This window comes from Phaenicophaeus curvirostris, chromosome 22, assembly GCF_032191515.1.
Source record: "Phaenicophaeus curvirostris isolate KB17595 chromosome 22, BPBGC_Pcur_1.0, whole genome shotgun sequence".
Classification (NCBI taxonomy): domain Eukaryota; kingdom Metazoa; phylum Chordata; class Aves; order Cuculiformes; family Cuculidae; genus Phaenicophaeus; species Phaenicophaeus curvirostris.
The window spans coordinates 7040928-7065381 of NC_091413.1; the positions used below are offsets into that span (position 1 = coordinate 7040928).

General features: G+C 49.3%; 1 protein-coding gene across 4 annotated transcripts in view; it reads left to right on the forward strand.

Annotated features, from left to right (window-relative positions):
- Positions 1-24454, forward strand: part of USP48 (ubiquitin specific peptidase 48) — a 33165-nt gene that overhangs the window by 7975 nt on the left and 736 nt on the right. For 2 of the 4 annotated variants that reach the window (XM_069874887.1, XM_069874889.1), the window contains exons 10-26: positions 2729-2854; positions 5459-5608; positions 8033-8233; positions 10712-10826; positions 10941-11071; positions 12354-12425; positions 15336-15460; positions 15609-15731; positions 18833-18894; positions 19412-19522; positions 20088-20218; positions 20436-20542; positions 22569-22673; positions 23084-23239; positions 23445-23570; positions 23896-23944; positions 24344-24370. In XM_069874887.1, coding sequence (XP_069730988.1) covers positions 2729-2854; positions 5459-5608; positions 8033-8233; positions 10712-10826; positions 10941-11071; positions 12354-12425; positions 15336-15460; positions 15609-15731; positions 18833-18894; positions 19412-19522; positions 20088-20218; positions 20436-20542; positions 22569-22673; positions 23084-23239; positions 23445-23570; positions 23896-23944; positions 24344-24370 — 1917 coding nt within the window. The remainder of the gene's footprint in view (positions 1-2728; positions 2855-5458; positions 5609-8032; positions 8234-10711; positions 10827-10940; positions 11072-12353; positions 12426-15335; positions 15461-15608; positions 15732-18832; positions 18895-19411; positions 19523-20087; positions 20219-20435; positions 20543-22568; positions 22674-23083; positions 23240-23444; positions 23571-23895; positions 23945-24343; positions 24371-24454) is intronic. The other 2 variants (XM_069874888.1, XM_069874890.1) reach the window with 2 other exon arrangements.

Genomic DNA, 24454 nt, shown 5'->3' on the forward strand with positions numbered 1-24454 from the left:
TTTAAGTTGTGAGTGCCCTTTTAAAATCACTCTTTTCACCAAAAACACAGAGGCTGAATACACGGAGGCTCTTTTATTCTTAAAAGCGCTCCTACGCGTGCTGTTACGTCTTAGAGTAACGCATGAAACAGCAGTTCTGTTAATTGCAGCCAGATTTTCTTCGTCTCAGACCTGTGTGAGTGTTTACACCCGCCTCGTGATCAGCCCCTCTACTCTAGGATTTCTCAGGATAAAATGCTGATGACGCGGCAGCAGTTGTTATCGCAATGAAACAGGCAAGTTGCCGCTCCCTTGGCCTGCGTGCAAAAGGAGGCTTGGGAACAGATAAAAAGATTACTTTTAGTTTCCTTGACTCGTTATGTTTTTATTTCCACTGAGGTGTTTTACTTGGAGGCGGTGAAGAGTCTTGAAAAAGTTCAGATCCAAATAATGGCTTGGAAGCCAAAACTGCCTTTTTATTTTGCTTTTTTAAACTCGTCCTTTTTGCTCTTTGACTGTCATTGGCTCACCTTGTGCTGGCGTCGTGGTGCTGCCCCAATAATAGTGGTTCCTGTTCAGGGCAGGGTCTTGATTTCTTGGAGAACTTGGGCTGAGGCTGGACCTGTGGGTTTCTTAGACTCATAGAATGGTTTGAGTTGGAAGGGAGCTTTAAATTTCATCTAATTCCAGTCCCCCTGCCATGCGCAGGGAGGCTTCCCAGGGGATTAGGCTGCTCAAGTCCCCATCCAAGCTGGCCTTGAGCACTTGGCCTTGGGTTTCTCAGTCTGCAGTTGATAATAGGAGTAGTTCAGCATTAAATTGGCGTTTGAGTGCTTGGATTTGCGGCCCCTCAGTGTTCCCTAGTGCTGGCTACTTAGCAGGAAACAGGGAATCATAGAATCCTTTAGTTGGGAAAGACCTTTGAGATCATTGAGTCCAGCTGTACCTGTCCACTACTAAACCAGATCCCTGAGCAACCCATCTACCCATCCTTTAAACCCCTCCAGGGATGGGGTCTCCACCACCTCTCTGTGCAGCCTCTGCCAGAGCCTGAGAACCCTTTCAGTCAAGGAATTTTTCCTGATGTCTAACCTGAACCTCCCCTGCTGCAACTTGAGGCCATTTCTTCTTGTCGCATCACTTACCTGGGAGAAGAGACCAACATCTACTTTGCTGGAACGTCCTTTCAGACAGTTGTAGACAGCGATAAGGTCTCCCCTCAGCCTCCTTTTCTCCAGGCTAAACAAACCCAATTCCCTCAGCTGCCTCTCAGAACCCCTGTTCTCCAGCCCCTTCACCAGCTTTATTACCTTTCTCTAGATGGGCTCCAGCCCCTCGATGTCTTTCTTGTAATGAGCGGCTCAAAATCTCAGAAATTTCACTTACAATGCAAGTAGAAACACTGCTTTGCTGCAGCTGGATTTGATGAAACGTTGCTTTACTTTAAATCACCCTTATATATGAAAAGACACCTTCAGATTCATTTGCTCCCTCAGTCTGTTGTTCAGCTGTGTCAGCCTGAGCGAGCCCTCGAGCAGGGGCTCCCTCTCCCATTTCCTTCCATGATGCTGCTTTATTTTCAGCTCTCTTGCTAGTAAACACCTCCTTGCATTTCATCACGACGTGCATGAACGCTGGCTGCCACCGGAGCAGCTTTGTCATCCTGTTAATGTTTATCTGCCGCTTGCTTCCAACCAAACCGTGAGGCCGGTAGACATCTAGTGGTGTCAGGTAGAAAACTGAGCGCCGAAAGGAAATAAGAGCTGCTCAGCTGTTCTTTTTAACCTCCCGTGTTACCCCAAAATTGGATGCAAATAAACCTTTGTGGCCTTGATCAACCTGATCCAGCGGGAGGCGTCCCTGCCCGTGGCAGGAGGTGGGACTGGATGGACTTTGAGGTCCCTTCCAACCCAAACCATTCTGTGATTGTGTAAAGGTTTATGTTTAACAGCAAGTATTCTTTAAGAATAGAAGTAAAGCACGTTTTGAAGGCTCTGTAGGCCAGGAGCTTTAATATTTCCATCAAGCGCTGATGCTATTTGCCTGCTCCAAGCAAAATGGAGACTCCTCTTTGTTATAAATGCTTGCAACAGCAGGAGAAGGTCGGTAACATAAAGCAGAGCTCTGCTCTTGCGGGGGTTTCTGCAGGCCTGGCCACACTGATGGGAAAATCTCTGGTTGATTTATTGTTTTTGAAGCTGCAGCTGTAGCTGAGTGTTTTGTCCCTGCCTGCTGGTCTGTCTGGAAACAGCAACTCCTGCAACGCAAGTTTATATTGCAGCACGTCACTGTTTCTGCAGCTTTCGCTCCTGAAGAGCTTTGTTGCCCAACAGGAGGGCATGTGGATGTTCTCTATCACCTGTAAATAGGTTTTTCTGCCTTGAGGATTTGACTCTGCTCTTTGGCATCAGGACATGGGAACAAGAGACCGAGGGGAGAAATGATATTTTTGCAAGAGCTGCTTTTGGCTCGCTGAGGTTTAATTGGGGCGAGAAGAAAGGCTCTTGTAGAGAGTGGTTCAGAGCAGGCTCCTAATTTTAGTCCCTTTGAATTACCCTGGTTCCAGAAATGCTGGAGGGATTTTGGGTCTGTCTTTGAGTTACAATTTTGGCTCATGGCAAGCCCAGTTTTTGGCAAAAAAAAAGCCTGGTGGGCAGAGAGACGCCGGCTAGGTGGCAAACTTGTCCCATTAATGGAGAATCGGTGCGTGAGCTTGTGTGTTTATTTTGTTTTGCTTTCTATACCACAGCAGAGCCTTCTAAATCCCAGGCTCGTAAACCCAAGTGCGGGAAGGGGACCCACTGCTCGCGCAACGCTTACATGCTGGTGTACAGGCTGCAGACCCGCGAGAAATCTCTGACAGTTGAAGTACCAGGTAGGTGAGCTTGGACTCTCCTGGTCTCTTTGTCTCATCCTGTGATGTTGCAGGTGGACGAGGAGTTGGGGTTTTGCTCGAGGCCCCTTGTCAACGAGCCACGAAGGTTCTCTGTGGAAATTTGGTGTCCTGACTGCTTTTTCCTAGCACTTCCACAGTATTAACCTGCTGATCCCACACCTGTGCCTGCTCCAAACTCGCTCTCTTAACCAGCAGGACAAGGTGGGGAGGGGTTAGGACGAGGTCATCCCTGCAGGAGTGTTGGGATTTGCAGTCAGAATCCCACAGGAACCACTCAGGTTCCTGGAGGCGAAGGAGAACAGCGTGGTTAAATGTCATCGGCGGTGCACCTACTGTGCTGGAGGTGAATAATCCTGACAGATGTCAGGTTTCTACTGTGAGTGCTTAATCTTTGCCGTATTGAGAATAAACGGCATGAAAAGACGAGGATGCAAACCCTTAACAAGAGTTTTGCACGAGCGCATTCGTGTCTTGCTTCGGAATTATTGGGGGTGGCAGAAATCCCTGTAGGTTTGGCCTGTGGATTTAATGATGCTTCACGTTTGCCTGCTGCTTGATCAGAAATATTAATTAGGCTCCTGGTGCTGTTGGGGATGGAGGTGTGTTCCTCCTTCTTCTGTGAATCGGGGCCAGCTGAGGTGCTGCATTCCCTTTGGAACTCCGTGGTTTGTTCAGATTATCTAGGTGTGGAGGGGTAAATGCTACAGCTTTCCCCCTGCTAATAACAGCACCAAATCTTTTCCAGCCCCACCACCCCTAAAAGCCACCCTCTGAGCTGCACAGATTTGAGACTTGCTGCTAATTCCTGCCTCCCATCTGCATTTTCAGTCTGTTTCCTGAGTTCTCTTGCGCTCCTTTTCCTCCTACCCCTCTGCCCAAAACAATAACTCGGCAAAAGCCTCTCCACCCAGCTCCAAATTCCTGCGCGGCCCCGCGGTTGCCTTTGTTTCACGTGGAATCCTGCCAGGGAACAGGGAGCGAAGGGCAGCAGTCAAGCCTTGCGATTGTGGGGAGGTTTCATGCAACTGTAAATTTGTGGCATTTTGCTTTGATGCTGTTAAAAGCGGCTTTTCCGGGGCAGCGGAGAGACGTAACTTGGCTCTGACCTCAAGGGGGTCAAGCTGGTTGTTTTTTAATACCGTGTTTTCTTCCCAAGGTGGATATTGTGCTCTCTGGCCACTCAAGCTTTAACCTTTCTGGAAGTATTTTAGCTCTTCAAAATACTTATAAATAGGAGAAGCCTTCAGATAAGCAGTGTTTCCCCCCACCCCCTGCTTTACATGAGCCCTGCGAGGGAAGTGGTTTATCTTCTTTTTTTCTCCTGCTGAGATATGGTTCATTTGTTATTTTTCCATTGGCGACAGCAAAACTTCCCACTCCTTTCGCTTTTGTGTTTACAGCAGGATGTGCCCAGGCTTATCTCCCATCTCCTGAGGGCTTTTTGCCCTTGGATTTGCGATGTTTTTGACTCTTCTTGCTGCCATCCCCCATACCTGTGGGGCTGCATGTCGGGACAGGCTTCAGGTGTCTCCGTAGGGTGCGAAGTTCTTGCTTCTGCCCTGGGAACGATGGGTCCTTGCTCTCGGTAGGAGGCAGAGGAATGACTGGAGCAAGAGGGGTAGCATGGAGGGCTTGAAGCAGGCAGCAAAGCATCCTGCTGTGTTCCAGCCTCCCCTCGAGCCCCATTGCACTTTGTGTAGCTGCCAGCGCTTGGCGTAGGGTTAGAATCATAGAATCACCAGGTTGGAAGAGACCCACCGGATCATCGAGTCCAACCATTCCCATCAATCACTAAACCATGTCCCTCAGCACCTCATCCACCCGTCCCTTAAACCCCTCCAGGGAAGGGGACTCAACCCCCTCCCTGGGCAGCCTCTGCCAGTGCCCAAGGACCCTTTCCATGAAAAATTTGTTCCTGATGTTCAGCCTAAACCTCCCCTGGTGGAGCTTGAGGCCATTCCCTCTCGTCCTGTCCCCTGTCCCTTGGCAGAAGAGCCCAGCTCCCTCCTCTCCACAACCTCCTCTCAGGGAGTTGGAGAGAGCAATGAGGTCTCCCCTCAGCCTCCTCTTCTCCAGGATAAACCCCCCCAGCTCTCTCAGCTCCTCCTCTTGTTCTCCAGCCCCCTCACCAGCTTCGTTGCTCTTCTCTGGACTCGCTCCAGAGCCTCAACATCCTTCTTGTGGTGAGGGGCCCAGAACTGACCCCAGGATTCGAGGAGCGGTCTCCCCAGTGCCGAGTCCAGAGGGAGAAGAACCTCCCTGGCCCTGCTGGCCACGCCGTTTCTGATCCAAGCCAGAATGCCATTGGCCTCTTGGGTTGCTAGCGAGCAAAGGAATTCTCTTAATGCAGCAACCAGCCCCGAGTAAATAAATTTTCTTGGGTACCATCGTTTTGTGCTGGACAGTGAAGTTCAATCCCTACAACCATAAATGTTGGAGAGATTGACGTCTGTGTGGAAAAGACCTTATATGCTCTTAGCTGCATGGGGTGGTTTTTAGGCTTGCTCGTTATCCCTCGCATTGATAATTAACATAATTGGCATTTTTCCTTGAAATGATTGCTTTTCTTTCCTTTCCCAACAGCTTTTCTGCAGGAGCTGGTAGAGCGCGATAACTGCAAGTTTGAGGAATGGTGCAACGAGATGGCCGAGATGCGCAAACAGAGCGTGGCCAGAGGCAAAATCAAACACGAAGAGGTGAAGGAGCTCTACAAAAGGTTACCCGCTGAAGCTGGTCTGTAAGATATTGTGGTAGTATTTTGTCCTTAAGCTCAGTCATGTTTTGTAACTAACCCACAACTCGCTTCTGTGCCCTGAACTCCTTGCTGGAAGGCATTTCTCTCAAAGAGGAAAGCGAACGCTGCCTATTGTTGCTGTGTGCATGCTTCGGATTTGCTTTCTCTCTCTTGCTTTCTGCCTTAACCTACTTTTTTTTTCCTTTTTTGCTCATTCTCACGGCCTCTGGCGCTGTTAATTCCCTGTTGTTCCTTCCCCATCAGTCTCCCGTGTGCCTCCATGCGTTGTGACTGTTTTCTTCTGCCTGGTGAGCAGCTCATCTTGTTTAGCCATTAATAGCATCGAAGCACAATAACCGGCCGGTCTCAAATTGCCACCTCACGGCGAGTTTAGGAGCTGTTGATCCGCATTAATCAGCAGGTAACAGGGTAGGAGAAGGCCTGACCTCCAGCAGAAAGTTATTTGATCCATCCCTGCCAGTGCTTCGAAGCCTGTTTGACAAGTGACTGGGGTTAATCCTTTCCTTGTGTCTTGTTGCCTTAGTATGTCGGATCCAGCATGAGGATTTTTATTCCCTCTTTTGTTTTTCTCTCCCATCTACCTCCAAACAAGCCTAGGGGCGCTTGCTCTGGCCATCCAGCTGCGGAATTCCTCTCCACTATGTGCATCTCCTAAAAACTCTAGGAAATTTGTGATTAAAGACTTTAAAATGTGTTTAATTGTGTAGCCTATTAGACAAGTTAATGTTCAGCTTTCAATATTGGTTGCTCGATGCTCAGAACTGGCAGCGAGATTTGAGTGGCCAGCCAGCGGACTCCTTGGTGACCCTAAATGTCTGTCTCTTCAATTAATGAACCTGGATTTGCAGGTAATTGGTGAAGAGGGGGTTGCAGCTCACAGCTCTGAGTCCCCGCAAGACTGAACGGTGTTAAAATGTCACGGTTATATCAGCGTTGTGGTGTAGGTATGAATCTGCCGTGAGTCACGATGAAAACGGAGCAGCGAGCACAATGCTGGTTCTGTTTTCTTAGCCGAAAAGGTTTGCTTGTGGCATTTCTCACACGACAGAGCAATAAATCTCAAGCAGACGCTTTTTACACGTGCAGGTAAAGCTCTTTTGCCCCAGTTTGAAGGTGGCAGGAGCTGCAGTGCTGCCTTGAGCTGGAGGCTGCGCTATCCCAGCGCTGCTCGGGCTCTGATCCCGCAGGAGCTGGGGATTCTCTGCAGCTGTACAGTCGTGTTTTGCTGCCAGCTTTGTGCAGCCTGCCCCCAAAAAAATAAAACCTACTTTCCGGGGGAGGCAGCTTTCATCCCAAACTAGCAAACCATTTCTGACAGCGTTGCAATTCTCTGGAGGTCGTGGCTGTGGAGCTGACGGCGTTGCGTAAGACAAAAACGCCGCTGGTTTATCCTGCAGAGGAGAGAGGGTTTGAAGCCCAGCTTCACACAGACCCAGCGCAAGCTGGAAGGCAAAGTATTTTCCTGTAGCTTCACTGTTGCTGCTTTGTACGAAATGTGAAGGATTTGTGCTTGTGCTCATTTGATAAATGTAACTTGATGGTTTCAGATCTCCTCGTGGCAGAAGAATGGGTTTAATTCCCTTCTGATTTCCCAAAGATCTTGCAGAAGGGTCTTGAAATTGGTCTTGTGTCTTGGTGTCGGGATACAGGGATTCACCAAAAGCTCTTGCTGCTAACACAGCTGCTGACATGCTCCTGAACCCTTTGTGAGGTGTCTCCCCTTTAGCAAACGAGGCTGGGCCTGCTGCTCTGTTCAAAAAAAGACATGGTTAGGCTGAAAAAAATGGAGGCAGTTTCCTCTTGTGCTGAAAACCTTAAAGTATGTGAGTGTTTCTCACTCAGATCTGTAAGAGCAGTCAAGAAAAACACTGGAATTTTGGGTGCTGAAGGGATGGGCTGAACACTGACCTTGTCTCTTTGCTGTTGTTGCCTTTTATTTTCATAAAATTTAATTTAATCTACCCCAACGAGTTCACTCTTATAGAAAAGAGCCTTTAATGTAGCATCATAATTTAAATATCATATTTGCCCCTCGCTGGACAGCAGGAGAAGCTTCCTCTATCTTTGATTACTCTCCAATAAGCCCCTAAAGGCAGTCGGAAAGCTCTACCTTTCCTACTCGGAGTGCTCCGCTGTTTCATATTGATTGCTTGAATTCAAAATCTTTTATTTTGCATCGTTCCCAGTCTCCTGCATCTGTGATACTGAAATGCGAGTGGAACAGGGGAAGCTGTATCAGATGTTTGAAAACTTGTACCGCCGAGATTTAATCAACAGCCGTAGCCTGTTAATTTTTAAAAGTACCAATGAATATCGGAGTAATTATGAAATGCCATCTGCTGCATTGTGTATGAGCTGACACGTATCGGCTTGTTTCTCTCTGTGCTCTCTTCCCCGCCCAGGTTCTCCGTACGACTTCATCTCTCTGGAATGGCTGCAGAAATGGCTGGATGAGTCCACTCCTCCGAAACCTATAGACAACACGGCCTGCCTGTGCTCACACGGCAAGCTCCATCCCGATAAAATATCCATTATGAAGAGGATATCGGAGTACGTGGCTGACTTCTTCTACAGGAGATACGGAGGAGGGCCCCGGCTGAACGGTAAGGGCTAGAAAATGCCCTCTGTGAGTCACATTGTCACGTGGTGAAGATGTTAGAATCCTAGAATCACCAGGTTGGAAGAGACCCACTGGATCATCTAGTCCAACCATTACACCCTTGTTCTGATCCCAGCACCAGCATATCTTTGATCTGATTTAGGATGGTTTCTTATTCCAGTTCCAAGTGGTGTCCCCAGGGCTCAGTGCTGGGTCCAGCCCTGTTCAATGTCTTTATCAATGACCTGGATGAAGGCATCGAGTGCACCCTGTGCAAGTTTGCAAGTGACACTAAGCTGGGTGGAAGCTGGATCTGCTGGAGGGTCGGGAGGCTCCAAAGGGATCTGAACAGGCTGGATCCATGGGCTGAGACCAACGGGATGAGGTTTAACAAGGGCAAATGCCGGGTCCTGCACTTGGGGCACAACAACCCTGAGCAGCTCCAGACTAGGAGAAGTCTGGCTGGAAAGTGCCTGGAGGAGAAGGACCTGGGGGTGTTGGTGACAGCGACTGACCATGAGCCAGCAGTGGCCCAGGTGGCCAAGAAGGCCAATGGCATCTCGGCTTCGATCAGAAACAGCGTGGCCAGCAGGTCCAGGGAGGTTCTTCTCCCTCTGGACTCGGCCCTGGTGAGACCGCTCCTCGAATCCTGGGGTCAGTTCTGGCCCCTCACCACAAGAAGGATGTTGAGGCTCTGGAGCGAGTCCAGAGAAGAGCAACGAAGCTGGTGAGGGGGCTGGAGAACAAGAGGAGCGTCTGAGAGAGCTGGGGGTGTTTATCCTGGAGAAGAGGAGGCTGAGGGGAGACCTCATTGCTCTCTCCAACTGCCTGAGAGGAGGTTGTGGAGAGGCGGGAGCTGGGCTCTTCTCCCAAGGGACAGGGGACAGGACGAGAGGGAATGGCCTCAAGCTCCACCACGGGAGGTTTAGGCTGAGCATTAGGACAAATCTTCAGAGAAATGGTCGTTGGGCAGCAGCAGAGGCTGCCCAGGGAGGGGCTTGAGTCCCCTTCCCTGGAGGGGTTTAAGGGACGGGTGGATGAGGTGCTGAGGGACATGGTTTAGTGATTGATGGGAATGGTTGGACTCGATGATCCGGTGGGTCTTTTCCAACCTGGTGATTCTATGATTCTATGATTTTGTGCCATTCTTTACTTTCACAACTTCTTTTCTGTTCATTGCTTTTGTGCTGTACCCTTATTTCCAGATGGTGCTTTTACTATTGCTAGTGTAATAAATACATTAGCAAAAGTAATAACTAACGTAATTATGTTAGCGTTCAAACAAAATCTGATTGCAGGGCCTGTTTCAGACCTGAGTTCTGCTCTCCCTAAGAGGAGTTGTGCGTAGAGGAATTCCTGAGCAAGCAGTGGTGCGTTTAGGCTAGGAAACTTAATACTTGGGTGATTTTATGACTCTAGAAAGTAACAAAGCTTGCATATGCAACCCCCCCACCGAGACTCTTCAAACCAATTTTCCATGCCTGCAGCACCTACAGATCCTGTGTGGGCAGCGTCTCATGGAGCATGTGGATCTGTGCTGCCTCTTGCCAGCAGCTTGTGCTCTGGAGCAGCGCGGATGCACACGGGCCAAGAAAAATCATTGACTGTCTCTCACCTTTCACCTTCCCTGAGCTGCTTCACCTGAGGAAAGCACGTACCTGTTAACCTGTTTGCTTGTGTTGCAGGCATCCCCCATGCTTTTTGGTTTTTGGGGTCAACCCAGCCCCTCTGGACTCGAGGCATCCTTTAATCGAGCCCCGGGCTTAGTTTCTTTTATAAAGGAGCTCGCTAACTCCCACTGAGACCAAATTAGCTCAGCTCCTGCTAGGAGCTTATAGGGAAGAAATGCAACCAGCAGAAACTGCTGTGACGCAGGCAGCCTTTGTGGGGGGAAAAAAAAAAAATCAGGCCAGCATTTATTAGTCAACTGGAAGATCGCCCACAGGTTTTTTTAGGCTGAATACAACTGGGAGGGGTGGATCGGATGCGCTGCACTCTCCACCTCGCTTCCCTGGATGCAAGCCTCCTGCTTCCAGATGAAAATATATGCTCAGCTGTAGGATTTCTGCTCCTGTTGGTCCAGTGTAGCTTTGCAGGAAGATTTTATTATTTTTTTTTTGTCTGTGTTTAGCTGGCAAAGTGCCACAATGCAAGATTTTAACTTGCATGTGTCTAAACTGTCCTGACTTTTAACTGTGTGTTGGTGCGACCAGGCTTGTAGCTTAACTGCAACCAATGACAAAGAGCTGTGGAGCTAACAGAACAGATTACACCTCATCTGAAGGGTTTTATGCTTATTTAAACTTCAAATGTGGCCTGGTCTGGCAGTAACCCCAGGGATCTCCTCATTTATGCGACATCTCCCGTCAAGAGGCAGGAGAGTCGGTTCATACCTGTCCAGGTGCTTTCAAACCAGTGAGAAGCTCAGCCCCATCTGCAATAAATTGTGCTATAAATTGCTTTTTTTCCCCTATTACTCCAGTCAAAGCACTTTGCAAGGACTGTGTGGTTGAGAGGTGTCGAATCCTGCGGCTGAAAAACCGGTTAAACGAAGACTACAAGACCGTTACGAATCTGCTGAAGATAACAGTCAAGGGGTGCGTGAGTCCCAATGCTTTCAAATGTCATTTTTCTTAAAGATTTTTCGTGTTTGGGCTCCAAAGGAGAGCGGAGTTGTGATTCCTGTTGCCAACGCTGTTCTCTCTCTGCAGCAACGACGGGTTTTGGGTTGGAAAGGCGTCCTTGCGGAGCTGGCGTCAGTTGGCTCTGGAACAATTAAATGAGCAAGATGAAGATGCAGAGCACAGTAATGGAAAAATGAATGGAAACGCACAAAACAAAGGTAATTCTGCTGCTGCAGAGCCCCACCAGCTCTAAACTGATACCTTCTGACAAAATACACTGTAGCTGCTTTGCTTCTCCTCCATGAGTAGGGAGAAAAGGATAATAAATCAAATAAAAAGCTCCTTAAATGAAGGAGCTTGAAAACTGCTGGGTGATCTTCGTACTCGGAGAAGAAGAAGATGAGGAAATAAGTAGTTTTACAAAGCTGTGTGAAATTACCGCCCCAGACGCACGATCTTTTCATCAGCTTTTATCTGAATGAGAGAGCGCAAGGGAGGAAGAAACGTGAAAATTACTTTGGGGAAGGGTTGAAGATGTTTTTTGCGAAGGTTCTGTGGATGAAACGGCACAGCTGGTAAAGCAGCTTGGCAAAACATAGCCTAGGAAAGAAAAATCATCTGTTGGATTCTCTTCTATGCCCATAAAATGAGTCTTTGAAAATAGATGGGGGCTTTTATGTAATTTCTGCTCTCTAAACCTGTGGAAACTGGATGTTTTGTTGATCTTTTTGTTTGGGAAGTGAGGGCAAGAAGCTTGTTTGAATGAAAGTGGAGATGATGAGCTAATGGCATTGATCTTGGGCTTGAAGGCTCCTGGAACATCCGCAGCCCTTCTGCGAATGTCTATGAGCTGGCATTCATTGAGAAAAGGGATTTACCACTCCTCATTCACAACGCTCCAGGTCACACCTCACCGGAGTCCATTTGAATGACCAGCTGTCTCATTAGGCGAGTCGTTAGCGACTCTTATGAACATACTGTGGTTGTGATGCTCCAGTTCAGTGGCCAACGCTTCCGTCTATGGAGCTAAACTGTAATTTCTGCATTCATGTGAGGCTTGTCAAACCCCAGCAGGCTCCCCCTTCGATTGTCAAGCCACATCTGGTTTAGCTCAGTGTCCTCCAGGCTAAGAGCGGGTTGATATTTTGCCAGGAAGGTTTCTGCTCCCTGTGCTCTTACCTAGGCTTGTGTTTAGGTTAAACTCTGCGATCTCTGGGAGCAGAGGAAACCCCTGTGGTGTTCTCGCTGGAACAAATGCATCCTTTGTAATCTCACAAAGGACGGACTTGTGCTCCGAACACTTCAAAGCTCCTACTTGGCCTGTAGGCTGTAATCCCAGCGCTTGAGAATAACAAATTTGCTTCCAAAGTCTCCCTTGGGTTGAGGGTTTTGCTGCAATTTAAAAGGCAACCGCGCTCCTTTCCCCCAAAGATTTTTTTTTCTTTGCCTTGGGAGGGGAATTCTGTGCGATTTCCTTGTATTTTCTTTTTTTTTAATTAGATGAATCAAACGAAGAGAAGAGGGAGGAGGAAGAGGAGTTAAATTTTAATGAAGACATCGTTTGCCCACATGGTAAGTCTCTACGGGGGATGGAGCTGAATGTTTCTGTTGTTGCCCACTGCTCAAGACATTAACCTTGTAGCCTTTGCTCCATCAGAGGCCAACGCGAGCAGTTACTGAGGAACTGCACTTAATTCTTATTTGTCTAGTGTTTCTTGGCATTCAAACTTCAAGTTTTTGCGAGAGCTGTCACGTTGCGGCCCCAAGTTTTCTAAGGCAGTGAGAGGGGTGTAACCTCAGAGACGCTCAGATGCTGCGGGAGATGCTTGGCTGTGGAAGCAAACATCTCCTCCTCTCGCTAACGAAGCGACGTGATGGTATGAAGGCAGCACCAGGGACGTGCAGCCACTTGGAAGCCCTGGAAATATTAGGGGAGAAACAGATGGTGTAAATCAGTTGAGGTGGGAGCTGAGAGTATCCATTTGTTCTCTGGTTTTACATGAAAACAGAAGCACTTGCCTAACAACTGTAGAAACACGGGCTTATCTGTGAGCGCCTGGAACCGCTAAGGATATCGATTTCCCAGCCTGCTGTGCTTTGGTGTCCATTTACATAAGGTTTTGACCCGATTTAAGTTGTTTTACTAAGTGATGGCTCATTAGCTGCATCCTTGGCTACCCTGTTGTTTAAATCTTGCTCTTTTAGCTTCTACAATCGCTCACGGACACGACTCCGTTCTAATAAGCTCCTGTTTGGAGCCATCAATTCCCCTGCCAGGGAGGCTCGATCTTGTTCCTAGTAGGAATGAAACATGCCATAAATTAGCAACGCACCTCCCGTCATCAAGGCTAATCGAGGATGTAGAGTAATGGCTTGATAAAGCCTCATTTTAGAGCGGAGCATGTTTAAGCACTTTGTCACAGCTTAGCTCTTCTTTAAAGCCTTTAACACCGTGTTTTCCCATTGCCACGGGGCTGCTGCTGTTAAATAAAAGCGTGCAGCGTGTCGATGAGATGTTTAATGTAGTCAGACTCGATAAAAAGAGGCCAATAGGCCTTTGAGTGGTAAATCGCTTGTTGATCTGTGACTTTGGGTCATATCAGAATAAATAATACTAAATATGGGGGCTGCTGGCGGGTCAGACTTCATCTTATCAAGTTAACCTCTGATTACTCGTGGAAAAAAACCTTTTCCACCTTTAAAATTTCCTTCTCGAGCCTATCGGTACATCTGTAGTCTTGGTCATACGGCTTTAATTTTGCCGTGGAGGAAGTTCTGCCTTGGTGGTTGGTTTGGGAAACGACAGCGCTTGATCTGTGAGGTCTGGCTGGTCTCCAGAAGTGCCATCCGGGCGCTCCCTTAAGAACTCCCTTTGCATTTTTGCTGCAGTTTCTTGCTCTCTCTTCTGCCCGACCCGAGTGAATCATTTTTTCCAGATACCAAGTGAAGATTCTTCTGATATCCGTGCCCCAAACACATCCCTGGACAGCAGGAGGGGGAAGCAGGGTCAGCGCTGGTTAGGATCATCATCTTCCAGATGGCAAAGCACTTGTTCCCTGCACGCCCAGCTCCAATTTTTCCACCTCTTTTGCTCAACAGCGTATTAATCTGTTTGCATTAATCACGCCGTGTCGGGGCACTTATTTATACAACCTTGTTTTTTCCTCCTATCCTTGCTGGCTCTGGAAAGCAGCCTGGTCCTGCCTGCTTAGATGGTGAAGCTGGGCTGCTCGGTCGTGTTTGGGGAGGAACAAGTGGCCAAGTGCTTCATCAAGGCAGTCGAGCCCGACCTTTGTTTAGGAGAGGAAAAGCAGGAGGGGAGCGTTGCTATTTTTTCCCTTCAGGGCTGGCAGAAATCCAGGCTTGGCTGGAACGAAGAAAGCCGACGGCTCCATGGGCCTGAGGAACTGCTTGTAATGTTAAAGAGCTACCGGAGGGTGGGGAAGAAGGAGCTTTTTCTCGCTGTCTTCTTTCTGTAGCTCCTCAGGCTATAAAAATACGGATGATAAAGAAGGTGTTGTGCCCTTCGCTGGACACGGCTCAGCGCCGCGACTTCACAGTTGCCGTTTTGCTTCCCTCTTGCTGCTGAAATCCCTGTTGAGGCGTGAATATTCCCCGTGCCTCATCCAAATCCAGTTTGCATCTCGGTGTTGCAACAACTCTTGCTCTTCTTTCTCGCTGTGGCTCGGCCTTGACCTCCCAGCTGCAGTCTCACAGGGAAACGCTGTCGTGTTTTCCCTCTTGGCGACTGTCAAGCCTGCAAGTGGGCGGCTGAGAGCCTTCTCCAGCGTTCCCAAGCCTTGTTTGTCCACCACAACGCGTGTCGTCACGCATACACGTGGTGTCCAAACACGTGAGCATGACCTTTCTGCTCTGGCTGTTGCTAAAATGACCCATTCCTTGAGTCAAACCGTTCTTCGAGGGGGATGTTGAGCTGCTTGAACATCAGAATAACTCCCCAGTTATTCCCTGGAGCAGATTTAGGGCGTGAAATCAGTCCTTTCGGGATTTTGAGGTGCACACAAAGCCCTCTGAGATGATGCGGAATTAATTTTGTTTTCCAAAGGCACAGAAAGTACCTGGCTTCTGTTTCATGGGGCCTGCAGCTTATTGAAAACACGTAGCTACTGGTAGCCAAGATCCCAAACCAGTAGCCCCATGCCTTCTTGGGCTTTTCTAAGCATCTCTTTACCACAGCTGCTTGTGTTCACGAGCTGGGAAATCCACAAGACGTTTCTATGAAATAAAGTGTTATTTTTTTTTCCCTATCCAAACAAGGAAATGATAAAGAAGTTGAAGGTGCCTTTGTGTATCAGTTGTGCTCTTTTTTTTTTTTGCTGACACAGTGTTGGCTGCTCAGCGCGTGAATATCTTCCCCCACGTTTATACGCCGTAATCTCTTCAATCTAGTTAGGGCTGCAGAACATCGCTGAGCACCTGGGGAGCAAAACCCTTCCCTTGTCTCCCTCTCTCTCTCCGTAGGTGGCCTGTGCATATCCGAAAATGAACGGAGGGTGGTTTCCAAGGAAGCCTGGGAGAAACTCAAGCAATATTTTCCAAAGGCCCCTGAATTCCCAAATAACAAAGAGTGCTGTTCCCAGTGCAAGGTATTTGCCAACTAACGCTCCCCTTTTGTTGACTGTAAATACGTGCTTGTGTTTCTGGTTTGCTTTTTAACGCGACTCAGTGCAACAGAGGAAAGTCACGTTGCCTTTTAGGAACTGGAGCTGAGGGGTAATTAACTGTTTTGTACAGATCTTGGAGCGTGAAGGGGAAGAAAACGAAGCTCTGCATAAGATGATGGCCAGCGAGCAGAAGACTTCTCTCCAGAACCTGTTTCATGATAAATGCAGACCTTGCCTGGGCAGCTGGCCTCAGGTACGGAAAGGAGGGTTACCAGGAGACATAGCAGGACCTGGGGGAGGGTTTTATTTGTTTTTATCCTTCTTCCAGAGAAATTCTATTTCGCCAGCCTGGTAATCAATCCTGTAGAACAAGTCCAGAGGAGGCTACGGAGATGATCTGAGAGCTGGAGCACTTCTGCTATGAGGACAGGCTGAGGGAGTTGCGATTGTTGAGCCTGGAGAAGAGAAGGCTGCAGGGAGACCTTAGAGCAGCTTCCAATGCTGAAAGGGGCTCCAGGAGAGCTGGGGAAGGGGCTTTTGATCAGGGAGGGCACGAGTAGGGCGAGGGGAATGGTTTTCAGCTTAAGAGGGGAGATTGAGGTGAGATCGCAGGGAGAAATATTTTGCTGTCAGGGTGGGAAGGCCCTGGACAAGGTTTCCTAGAGAAGCAGTGGCTGCCCCATCCCTGGAGGGGTTCAAGGCCAGGTTGGATGGGGCTTGGAGCCCCTGATCCAGCAGGAGGTGTCCCTGCCCGTGGCAGGGGTGGGACTGGATGGGCTTTGAGGTCCCTTCTGACCCAAACCACTCTATGATTCCATTCTACCATTCTGTGATCGTTGACTCTGTTGGAGTGAGACGGTGCCTGTGCTGGGAAGCTCGTGCCAGCGGAGCTCGCACGTGTGTTGTGCCGAGGTGTGATTTCCCTCGATTAGCTGTGCTGGCGCAAGGCCATGCTAAAGATATACAGGGACAGCTCGTGTGCCAACATAGCTGTTGCTGGCCCCGAGTCAGCTAGATAAGCAGCGACAATATTCCTGCTGTGGTTACATCCGCCTGGCTGTGCCGGTGGAGACAGTTTTCCGCTGCCCTCCAGCCACCTTCCTGAACAGACCAGGCTTTTGCTCCTAGTCGGACAATATTCACGTGCTCTGGCATCCTCCTCCATCCTAAAGCTCAGGTGGAGCTTCTCTAAATGCTGAAGCTCCACAAGTAGGAGCAACAGTCATGCAAGACCACTTTTCCTCCCTGGTACAAGCATGCAGCTCTCCAGGACCTTCTTGGGGCTTCGAGGAGGCTCCAAAGAAATGGCACAAGCTGTTGGCTCCGTGCCTTGGCTCCTAGACGTCTCGCGGCGCTGATTAATGATCGACTCTTAGATCCTGCCAAGCTGCTTTGGCAGGTGTCTGCTTCAGTCGCTCCTACGTGTGAGGGCAGCCCTGCCGCGCTCGGGTGCCTTCTCCAGCCAGGAGTAAATAGAGGTCAACACAGATCCGTGTCTCTGAATCAGGAAGCCTCAATAGGGTTTAAATAGGAAATGCCGAGCTGGAGAGCCGCCAGGACCTGCTGGAGGTTTTTAAGGATGTCAGGTTGGGTTCGCTTTTGGAGCTGGAGGAGGTGATAGAAACTGGAGCTCATCAACTTGAAATATGAGGGTCTCTCCAGGCAGCAAGGCTATGTCCTCAACTCCGTTTGGATTTCCTGAGGGAGCATGATAAAAAGGAGCTGAGGATCTCTCTCCTTTGAGCTTTGTCGGTTTTCCTCATCGAAACCAGTTGAGCTTCAGGGAAGAAAATAAGCAGAGTGGTTTAATCTAGAAGAGATGAAAGGAGATTAAATATATGTGTGTGTATATATATATATATAAATTCAGCTCAGGTGTGGTGAATTTTCTTGCAGAGAGATGGGAGTGAGCCCTTAAATCTGCATTAGGGAGGATGCAGAAGGTAGGTGAACCAGGAAATTATTTTCATAGAATCATAGAATCACCAGGTTGGGAAGGACCCACTGGATCATCGAGTCCAACCATTCCCATCAATCACTAACCCATGTCCCCCAGCACCTCAGTCACCCGTCCCTTAAACCCCTCCAGGGAAGGGGACTCAAGCCCCTCCCTGGGCAGCCTCTGCCAGGGACCAATGACCATTTCTCTGAAAATTTGTTCCTGATGTTCAGCCTGAACCTCCCCTGGTGGAGCTTGAGGCCATTCCCTCTCGTCCTGTCCCCTGTCTCTTGGGAGAAGAGCCCAGCTCCCTCCTCTCCACAACCTCCTTTCAGGCAGTTGGAGAGAGCAATGAGGTCTCCCCTCAGCCTCCTCCAGGATAAACACCCCCAGCTCTCTCAGACGCTCCTCTTGTTCTCCATCCCCCTCACCAGCTTCCTTGCTCTTCTCTGGACTCGCTCCAGAGCCTCAACATCCTTCTTGTGGTGAGGGGCCCAGAACTGACCCCAGGATTTGAGGAGCGGTCTCCCCAGTGCCGAGTCCAGAGGGAGAAGAACCTCCCTGGCCCTGCTGGCCACGCCGTTTCTGATCCAAGCCAAGATGCCATTGGCCTTCTTGGCCACCTGGGCCACTGCTGGCTCATGGTCAGTCGCTGTCACCAACACCCCCAGGTCCTTCTCCTCCAGGCACTTTCCAGCCAGACTTCTCCTAGTCTGGAGCTGCTCAGGGTTGTTGTGCCCCAAGTGCAGGACCCGGCATTTGGCCTTGTTAAACCTCCTGCCGTTGGTCTCAGCCCATGGATCCAGCCTGTTCAGATCCCTTTGGAGCCTCCCGACCCTCCAGCAGATCCAGCTTCCACCCAGCTTAGTGTCATCTGCATTTTGCCACTCAGCTTTTAGGATTTGGGTGGTTCCTTGCCCCAGAGCTGACCATCCAATGGCAAATAGCTCTGGTTTATCCTAAACCCACTGTTCGTCAGGGTACGCGGCCGTGGTTGTGAATCCGTTGCCAAAAGAAGAAATGATGTTGGTGGGTGAAGCGAGTGAGGCAGGTTGACGTGGTTTTGCAGAGCTGTGTTGCCTTTAGACCCCGCACCCGGCAAGAGAAAAGGCGATTGCTGGGGAGCTTTAGCTGCTCCAGGGGGAAATGACTGCTTCCTGCTGCGAATTAAAGCTAATTGGATCCAAAACTAAATTAACTTTGTAATAAACGTGAGATTAGTAATGGAAGTGCTTTAGTGCTTGATCCCAAATTGTTTCCCTTGGCTTTCCCAGCGCGCTTGGATGGAGTTGTCATGGTAAGAACACCAAGGTCTCAAAGAGAATGAGCGCTGCAGAAAAAGCTGAGCGCTCGTTGCTTCTCTGTTGTTGGATTAATTAAAAAAGAGCCTTTTTTTCTCCTCTTTTCACCCCCAGGAGACAGATGAGCTGTACATTGTTTCCCAGTTCTTTGTAGAAGAATGGAGGAAATTTGTCAGGTAACTTGGCTTGAAGTTTTTGGTGCTTTTTATCCTGTTTTGAGAGGAGCCGTACAGAATGATTTTGCTTTTGAATCCCAGCACAGTGTGTATTTACCTACACTTTGCCTTTGTGGGAACAAGGAAGCTGATTTTTACAGAACTCCTGTCAGTTGTAATAATGTTGTAAGAAACCGAATTTCCTTGTTTGCCGTGTCTTAACCAGATGGTCGGATTAGATAGTAACCTGATTAGTTTTTTCAGCTGTCTGGAGCTGTATCCTAGGCAAAGGTCACCACCCAATCCTGTTTCCACAAGCTGCTTGGTAGGAGATGGAAATCGCCGCTAGATATGAGAGTAATTTTGCAACACGCAGGAATGCAGATCCCATTTTCTCATCGGTAGTAGTTTAATGTTCCCTGTTGGAATGCCTCCTGTAAATATTCACCTGCGATTTCTTCTTGGCTGCCTGCAGAGTTGTGGGTTTTGCAATGCAAGCTGACCAAGCTTTGCAAACCGCTTTCCTTTGCCCGCGCAGGAGGCCGACGCGATGCAGCCCCGTGTCCTCGGTAGGAAACAGCGCTTTGCTCTGCCCCCACGGCGGCCTCATGTTCACCTACGCTTCCATGACCAAAGAAGACTCCAAACTGTGAGTTTCTTCTCTTCACGCGGCTGCCTTTGCCAGGTGCTTTCGTCTCTCGCAAGCCTCGCTCAGCCACAGAATTAACACTTGAGCTTTCTCACCTTACCCTCCATGCAAGGCAAGACCTAAATTGTCGAAGGATGCTGGGGCAGGAAAAAAGGGAGTTTTACTTCGGCTTGGCTAGTTCCTAACAATAAACTACCCTGAATTCAGCCAGGGTGTAGAAACATCTGACTTCTTTACACTTTGCTCTCTGGCAGGCTTGTCCCCGCAGCGCTGGGCACTGAACTGGAGTTCATGCTCCGTAGCGTTGCTTCTGCAATGATGCAGAACTAAAAGTAGCAGATCTTCTACTTCTTTCCTCCTCCATCCTCCCTCCAGCATGACTGGAGCATAACAGTATCACTAATAACATGCTCCCGTTTCCCTGTTATCCCGTGTAGCTGGGGTTAGGGATTGATTTTGAGCTTTTCTTTCATTGCCAGACTAAAGAAGAAAAAGAGGAGGCTGTTTGGGAGCTCGGGGCTTGGCTTTTCCATGTCATAAAGCGCGCTCTTGTTCCTTTGCACAGTATAGCTCTAATATGGCCCAGCGAGTGGGAGAGGATTCAAAAACTCTTTGTCGTGGATCACGTCATCAAGATCACCCGAACGCAGGCTGCTGAGGCGGACGCTGAGAGCGCACTTTACACTTCCGAGCCCCGTGAGTGCTTCTTTAGCCACTGGCTGTGCTCCGTTCTCCTGCTAATTGCTGCCAGCTCCCTGAGAAATAGTTCTTTTTGGGATAAAGGGTCAGATCTAAGGGGATTTGTGGTAAACGGGGAGCTTGGCAGGTGCCTCTGGTTATATGATCCAGCGTTGGGCAGGTATCTCCAAGGAGCTGAAGCAATTAAATGCATTTTCCCTTTGTGCCTCCCCAGAACTCTGTCCAGAGTGCAGAGAAGGGCTCTTATGTCAACAGCAGCGGGACTTGCGTGAGTACACCCAAGCAACCATCTACATCCATAAAGTGGTGGATAATAAAAAGGTAACGGGCTCTCTCCCTGGCTCCTTGCTCATCCTGGCTCGGTTTCATTGAACAGAAATCGCACCACGTACCCAAAGAACGATCTGAACGCGGCGGCGAGGTGGTTGTCGCAGTTAGCCGCGTCTCCACGGGGCTGGGACGAGCTGGTGGGGCTGGTGGTGGTGCTGGTGGTGGGCTGGGCTGCTCTCTGTGGGCACAAAGCAGCCAGCTCTGCGGCTCGTGAAAGCCTTCGCTTTGGCAAAAATAGCAAATGGGAAAACTCTGGCTGTAGCTGCTCTCAAATTTGGTCTCCTCAAGGCTTCCTTTTGCCAAACTGAATCCTTTTGCGTTGTCAGGTCTCTTTGAGGATGTTCTCAACTTTGATTATTTAGGCAAAGCTGTAGCTGTTTCTGTCTTCCTAGTTGTGTTATCGGGCTCTACCTGTTCTCCTCCCCCTCCAATATTTGTCACTTCCTTTCTTGGTTGTTCAAGTGACATTTATTCCTAGATAGAAGGAAACACTTAACCTCTGTGGCTGATGAAATGGCAGGGACTTAGAGATTGTTTCCAGGATCCCCTACAAAGCTGTGAATTACGTCTGTTTTACTGATGCCTTAAGGGATCAGAATTAGGTCTAGAATAGGCTTTACAGCTACCCAGAAGCTGGTTACAGCGAGTCTTCCCCTTTAGGGCTCATTTTATTGCTTTGAGGTGGAAACCAAGGCTCGTGGGCAAGCTCACATAAAGATGTTCCCTGCACTTTTGCAGCGTGGGTTCTTTTTCTCCTTGCCTTTCACTCATTTCCACCTCCCTTCCAGCCTAAGGGAGGAGCTGGAGGCCAGAGAATTGCCGGGCGCCGCAGGCTGGATGGGTTCCTGCCTTGGTTGTGAGATGTAGGGCACGTAGCCCTGTCTCGAGCCATCAGCTGCAGGGTTTCAGCCTGTCTCGAGGCTGAATCCTGAGGCTGTTTCTTGGCTCTGGCGCCGAGGAGGCTTGTTTTTTATTTTCTGGTGCTGGACAGGACTGCGCTCGCACGTGGGTCTGGCAAAAAAAAAAACAGGCAGCTATTCTTTGCCGAGCAGCTGGAGTTGGAGAGAGGGGGCGAGAGCTTGCGAGATCGTTCATTAACAGCCTCGGCGAGATCCACAGCAGCAGGAATGCCCACCAGCAGCACTCTCAGCGAGGATTGTGGAGCTGCTGCTTCCATCCCTGCTGGGTTTGATTTGGGGAGCGTTTCCCATCCCCTTGCCCCTGCTCTTCCTCCCCTCTGCAGCCCCGGGTGCCTCCTTTGGCGGACGCTGCAAGGGGGAATATAAAATCAGCGTAGGATGGCACTGCTGGAATCTGCAGGGCTCTGGGGAGGCTGTGGTTGGTGCTGGACATTGAAGAGAGCTGGAATTGCATTGTTAATTGCAAATAAATTGATGGAAAAGCAAGCTCTCAGGCATCCAGGACAGAGAGCGCACCAGTCTCCTGGGCTCCAGCTGAAGTTCAGTCGTGAATTCGCATCCAGCAGATCCTCTTCCTCCTGCAGTGACTTACACGGAACTGAACATGCTTTTTATTTATACGTTTGTGTAAATTATTCAGCTTTCATTTACTTACAACCTCTAGACCCATAAATAATGGTGCTGAGTGCCTCTGTTGGTCTGCTGCAGGGATGGATAAGTGTCTTAATTTACAGATAATATTCCTTTCTCCGTGTTAGGGCTTTCGTAATACACTTAGATGAACTAGAGAAGCAGCCAGCTAATGGGAGAGAAATCAGTCCAGGCCCCTGGAGACTTTCCCTTTGCCTAGAGAGGAGGGCAGGTCCTGAGCCGCAGGAAGCACCTGCAATTCAATAAAGATGTTTGTTCTCCTGAGCCGAATCCCCGCATGGTTTGATGCAGCTGGGGAGGGGTGGAGAAGAGTTTGCGGAGTATGTGGAGCGGATCCCTGGTTTATTCCTGCTCTCCCTTGGTCTCTTGGATCAAGGTGGCATCCTGGAAATCTCTGCGAGCTGTTTACCGTGATGTGACAGTCTGGGTGATTTTTATGACTTCAGGTAATGAAGGACGCTGCTCCAGAGCTGAACGTGAGCAGCTCAGAAGCTGAAGAGGAAAGGGAGGAAAACAAGCCAGAGGGGGAGCAAGATCCAGATTTTAACCAGGTAGAGACCCAAAGTACCACCAGGTTCCTTGGGTTTTGCATCATCCTCTTGAGTCAGCGTGACCGGAGAGCCCTCCTGCTCCGTTTACGCACTAGCAGGCGAAAGCAGCAGCGTCTTAAATTGTCCTTTGAATGGTTGAACCGCACCGTCGCTTTGTTTCTGGAGAGATCAAATATTGATGGTGCCTCACACGCTTGGCTGGTAACCGGCCTCGCGCTAGAAGCAGAAGCCAAGGTTTCAAGGCAAGTCCTCTCCGTACTTGCATGTGGCCGTTTCCTTTCAAAGGGGCTTTTCGATGCTTTCTGCCTTCCCTCGCATGACCGACTCGGCCTAAACGTGCTCCGGGCTAGGCTGTGTTCTCCACAAATCCCAAAGCTGGGCTCTTGATCTCTTTGCTTTTCGTTTTTTAGAGCGACGGTGGCGCAAAGCGCCAGAAGGTCTCACACCAGAGCTACATCACTTACCAAAAACAAGGCATCCGGCGGAGCACCCGGCACCGGAAGGTCAGAGGGGAGAAAGCGCTGCTTGTTTCTGCTAATCAGACACTGAAAGAGCTGAAAATACAGGTAAGGTGGTTTTCCTCCAAAGGATGAGTAAGAAAACATGAAATTAGGAGCGTGCATCTGGGCTTGGGGATGGAGGGAGCGAGTATGAAACCCCGTGTGGCATCACAAGGCACGTGTTGCTCTTTGGAAGGGGGCGGTTTGGTGTAGCTCGGTGGTTTGTTTTTCCCTCCGCACAAAATCAGCGTGTCTCATTGTGTTGGCACAGATCATGCATGCATTTTCAGTTGCTCCCTTCGACCAGAACTTGTCGATCGACGGGAAGATCCTGAGCGATGACACCGCGACGCTTGGCAGCCTGGGAGTCATCCCCGAGTCTGTCATTTTACTAAAGGTAACGTGAGAGCGGCGGCTAAAACAAAGTGGAATAAAACACAGAATGGAACTGATTTTTTGAACAACCAGAGAGAAATGCATTGTGGTGCATGTGAAAGCCCGACTGTGGCTGCTCAGAGCCTCATTTAATGAGTTCATGGACATTTCTCCCTAAAATCTCATCTCAATCTGTCCTCTTCCAGCTGAAAACCGTTCCCCCTCATCCTCTCCCTGCCCTCCCTGATCCAGAGCCCCTCCCCAGCTTTCCTGGAGCCCCTTTCAGCACTGGAAGCTCCAGATGAGTTTGCTTGCTCGTTAATCCCCTCCTCTGCTTTGTTTTCCAGGCTGATGAACCCATTGCAGATTACGCAGCGATGGACGACGTTATGCAAGGTGAGGAGGGGGCACTCCTGGAACGTTTTAAGGTTTTGGGGAAGGCACCACAAGGCCACGCTTGGGGTAGAGGTGTCGGTGGCCGAGGATTGCGGTGGATTTGGGTTGTGAAGGTAGAAAATAGAGATGTTGAGGCTTCCCCGTGATGGTCAGCAGGAGAAGTTGGACGGACACAAGGATTGTGGTGGATCTGGGTTGTGAAGGTAGAAAATAGAGATGTTGAGGCTTCCCCGTGATGGTCAGGAGGAGAAGTTGGACGGACACAAGGATTGTGGTGGATTTGGGTTGTGAAGGTAGAAAATAGAGATGTTGAGGCTTCCCTGTTGGGAAGACACAAGATCCTTTTTGAAACAACTGTCTTCTGCCTTCTAACACTGTGTCTTATTCTTTCATCTGCAGTTTGTATGCCTGAAGAAGGATTTAAAGGTGAGTTTGGGGTTTCCCCTTCCCATCCTTGATGTAAACCCAGGCTAATTCCATCCCATAACCATCATCATCTTTTGTTTTTTC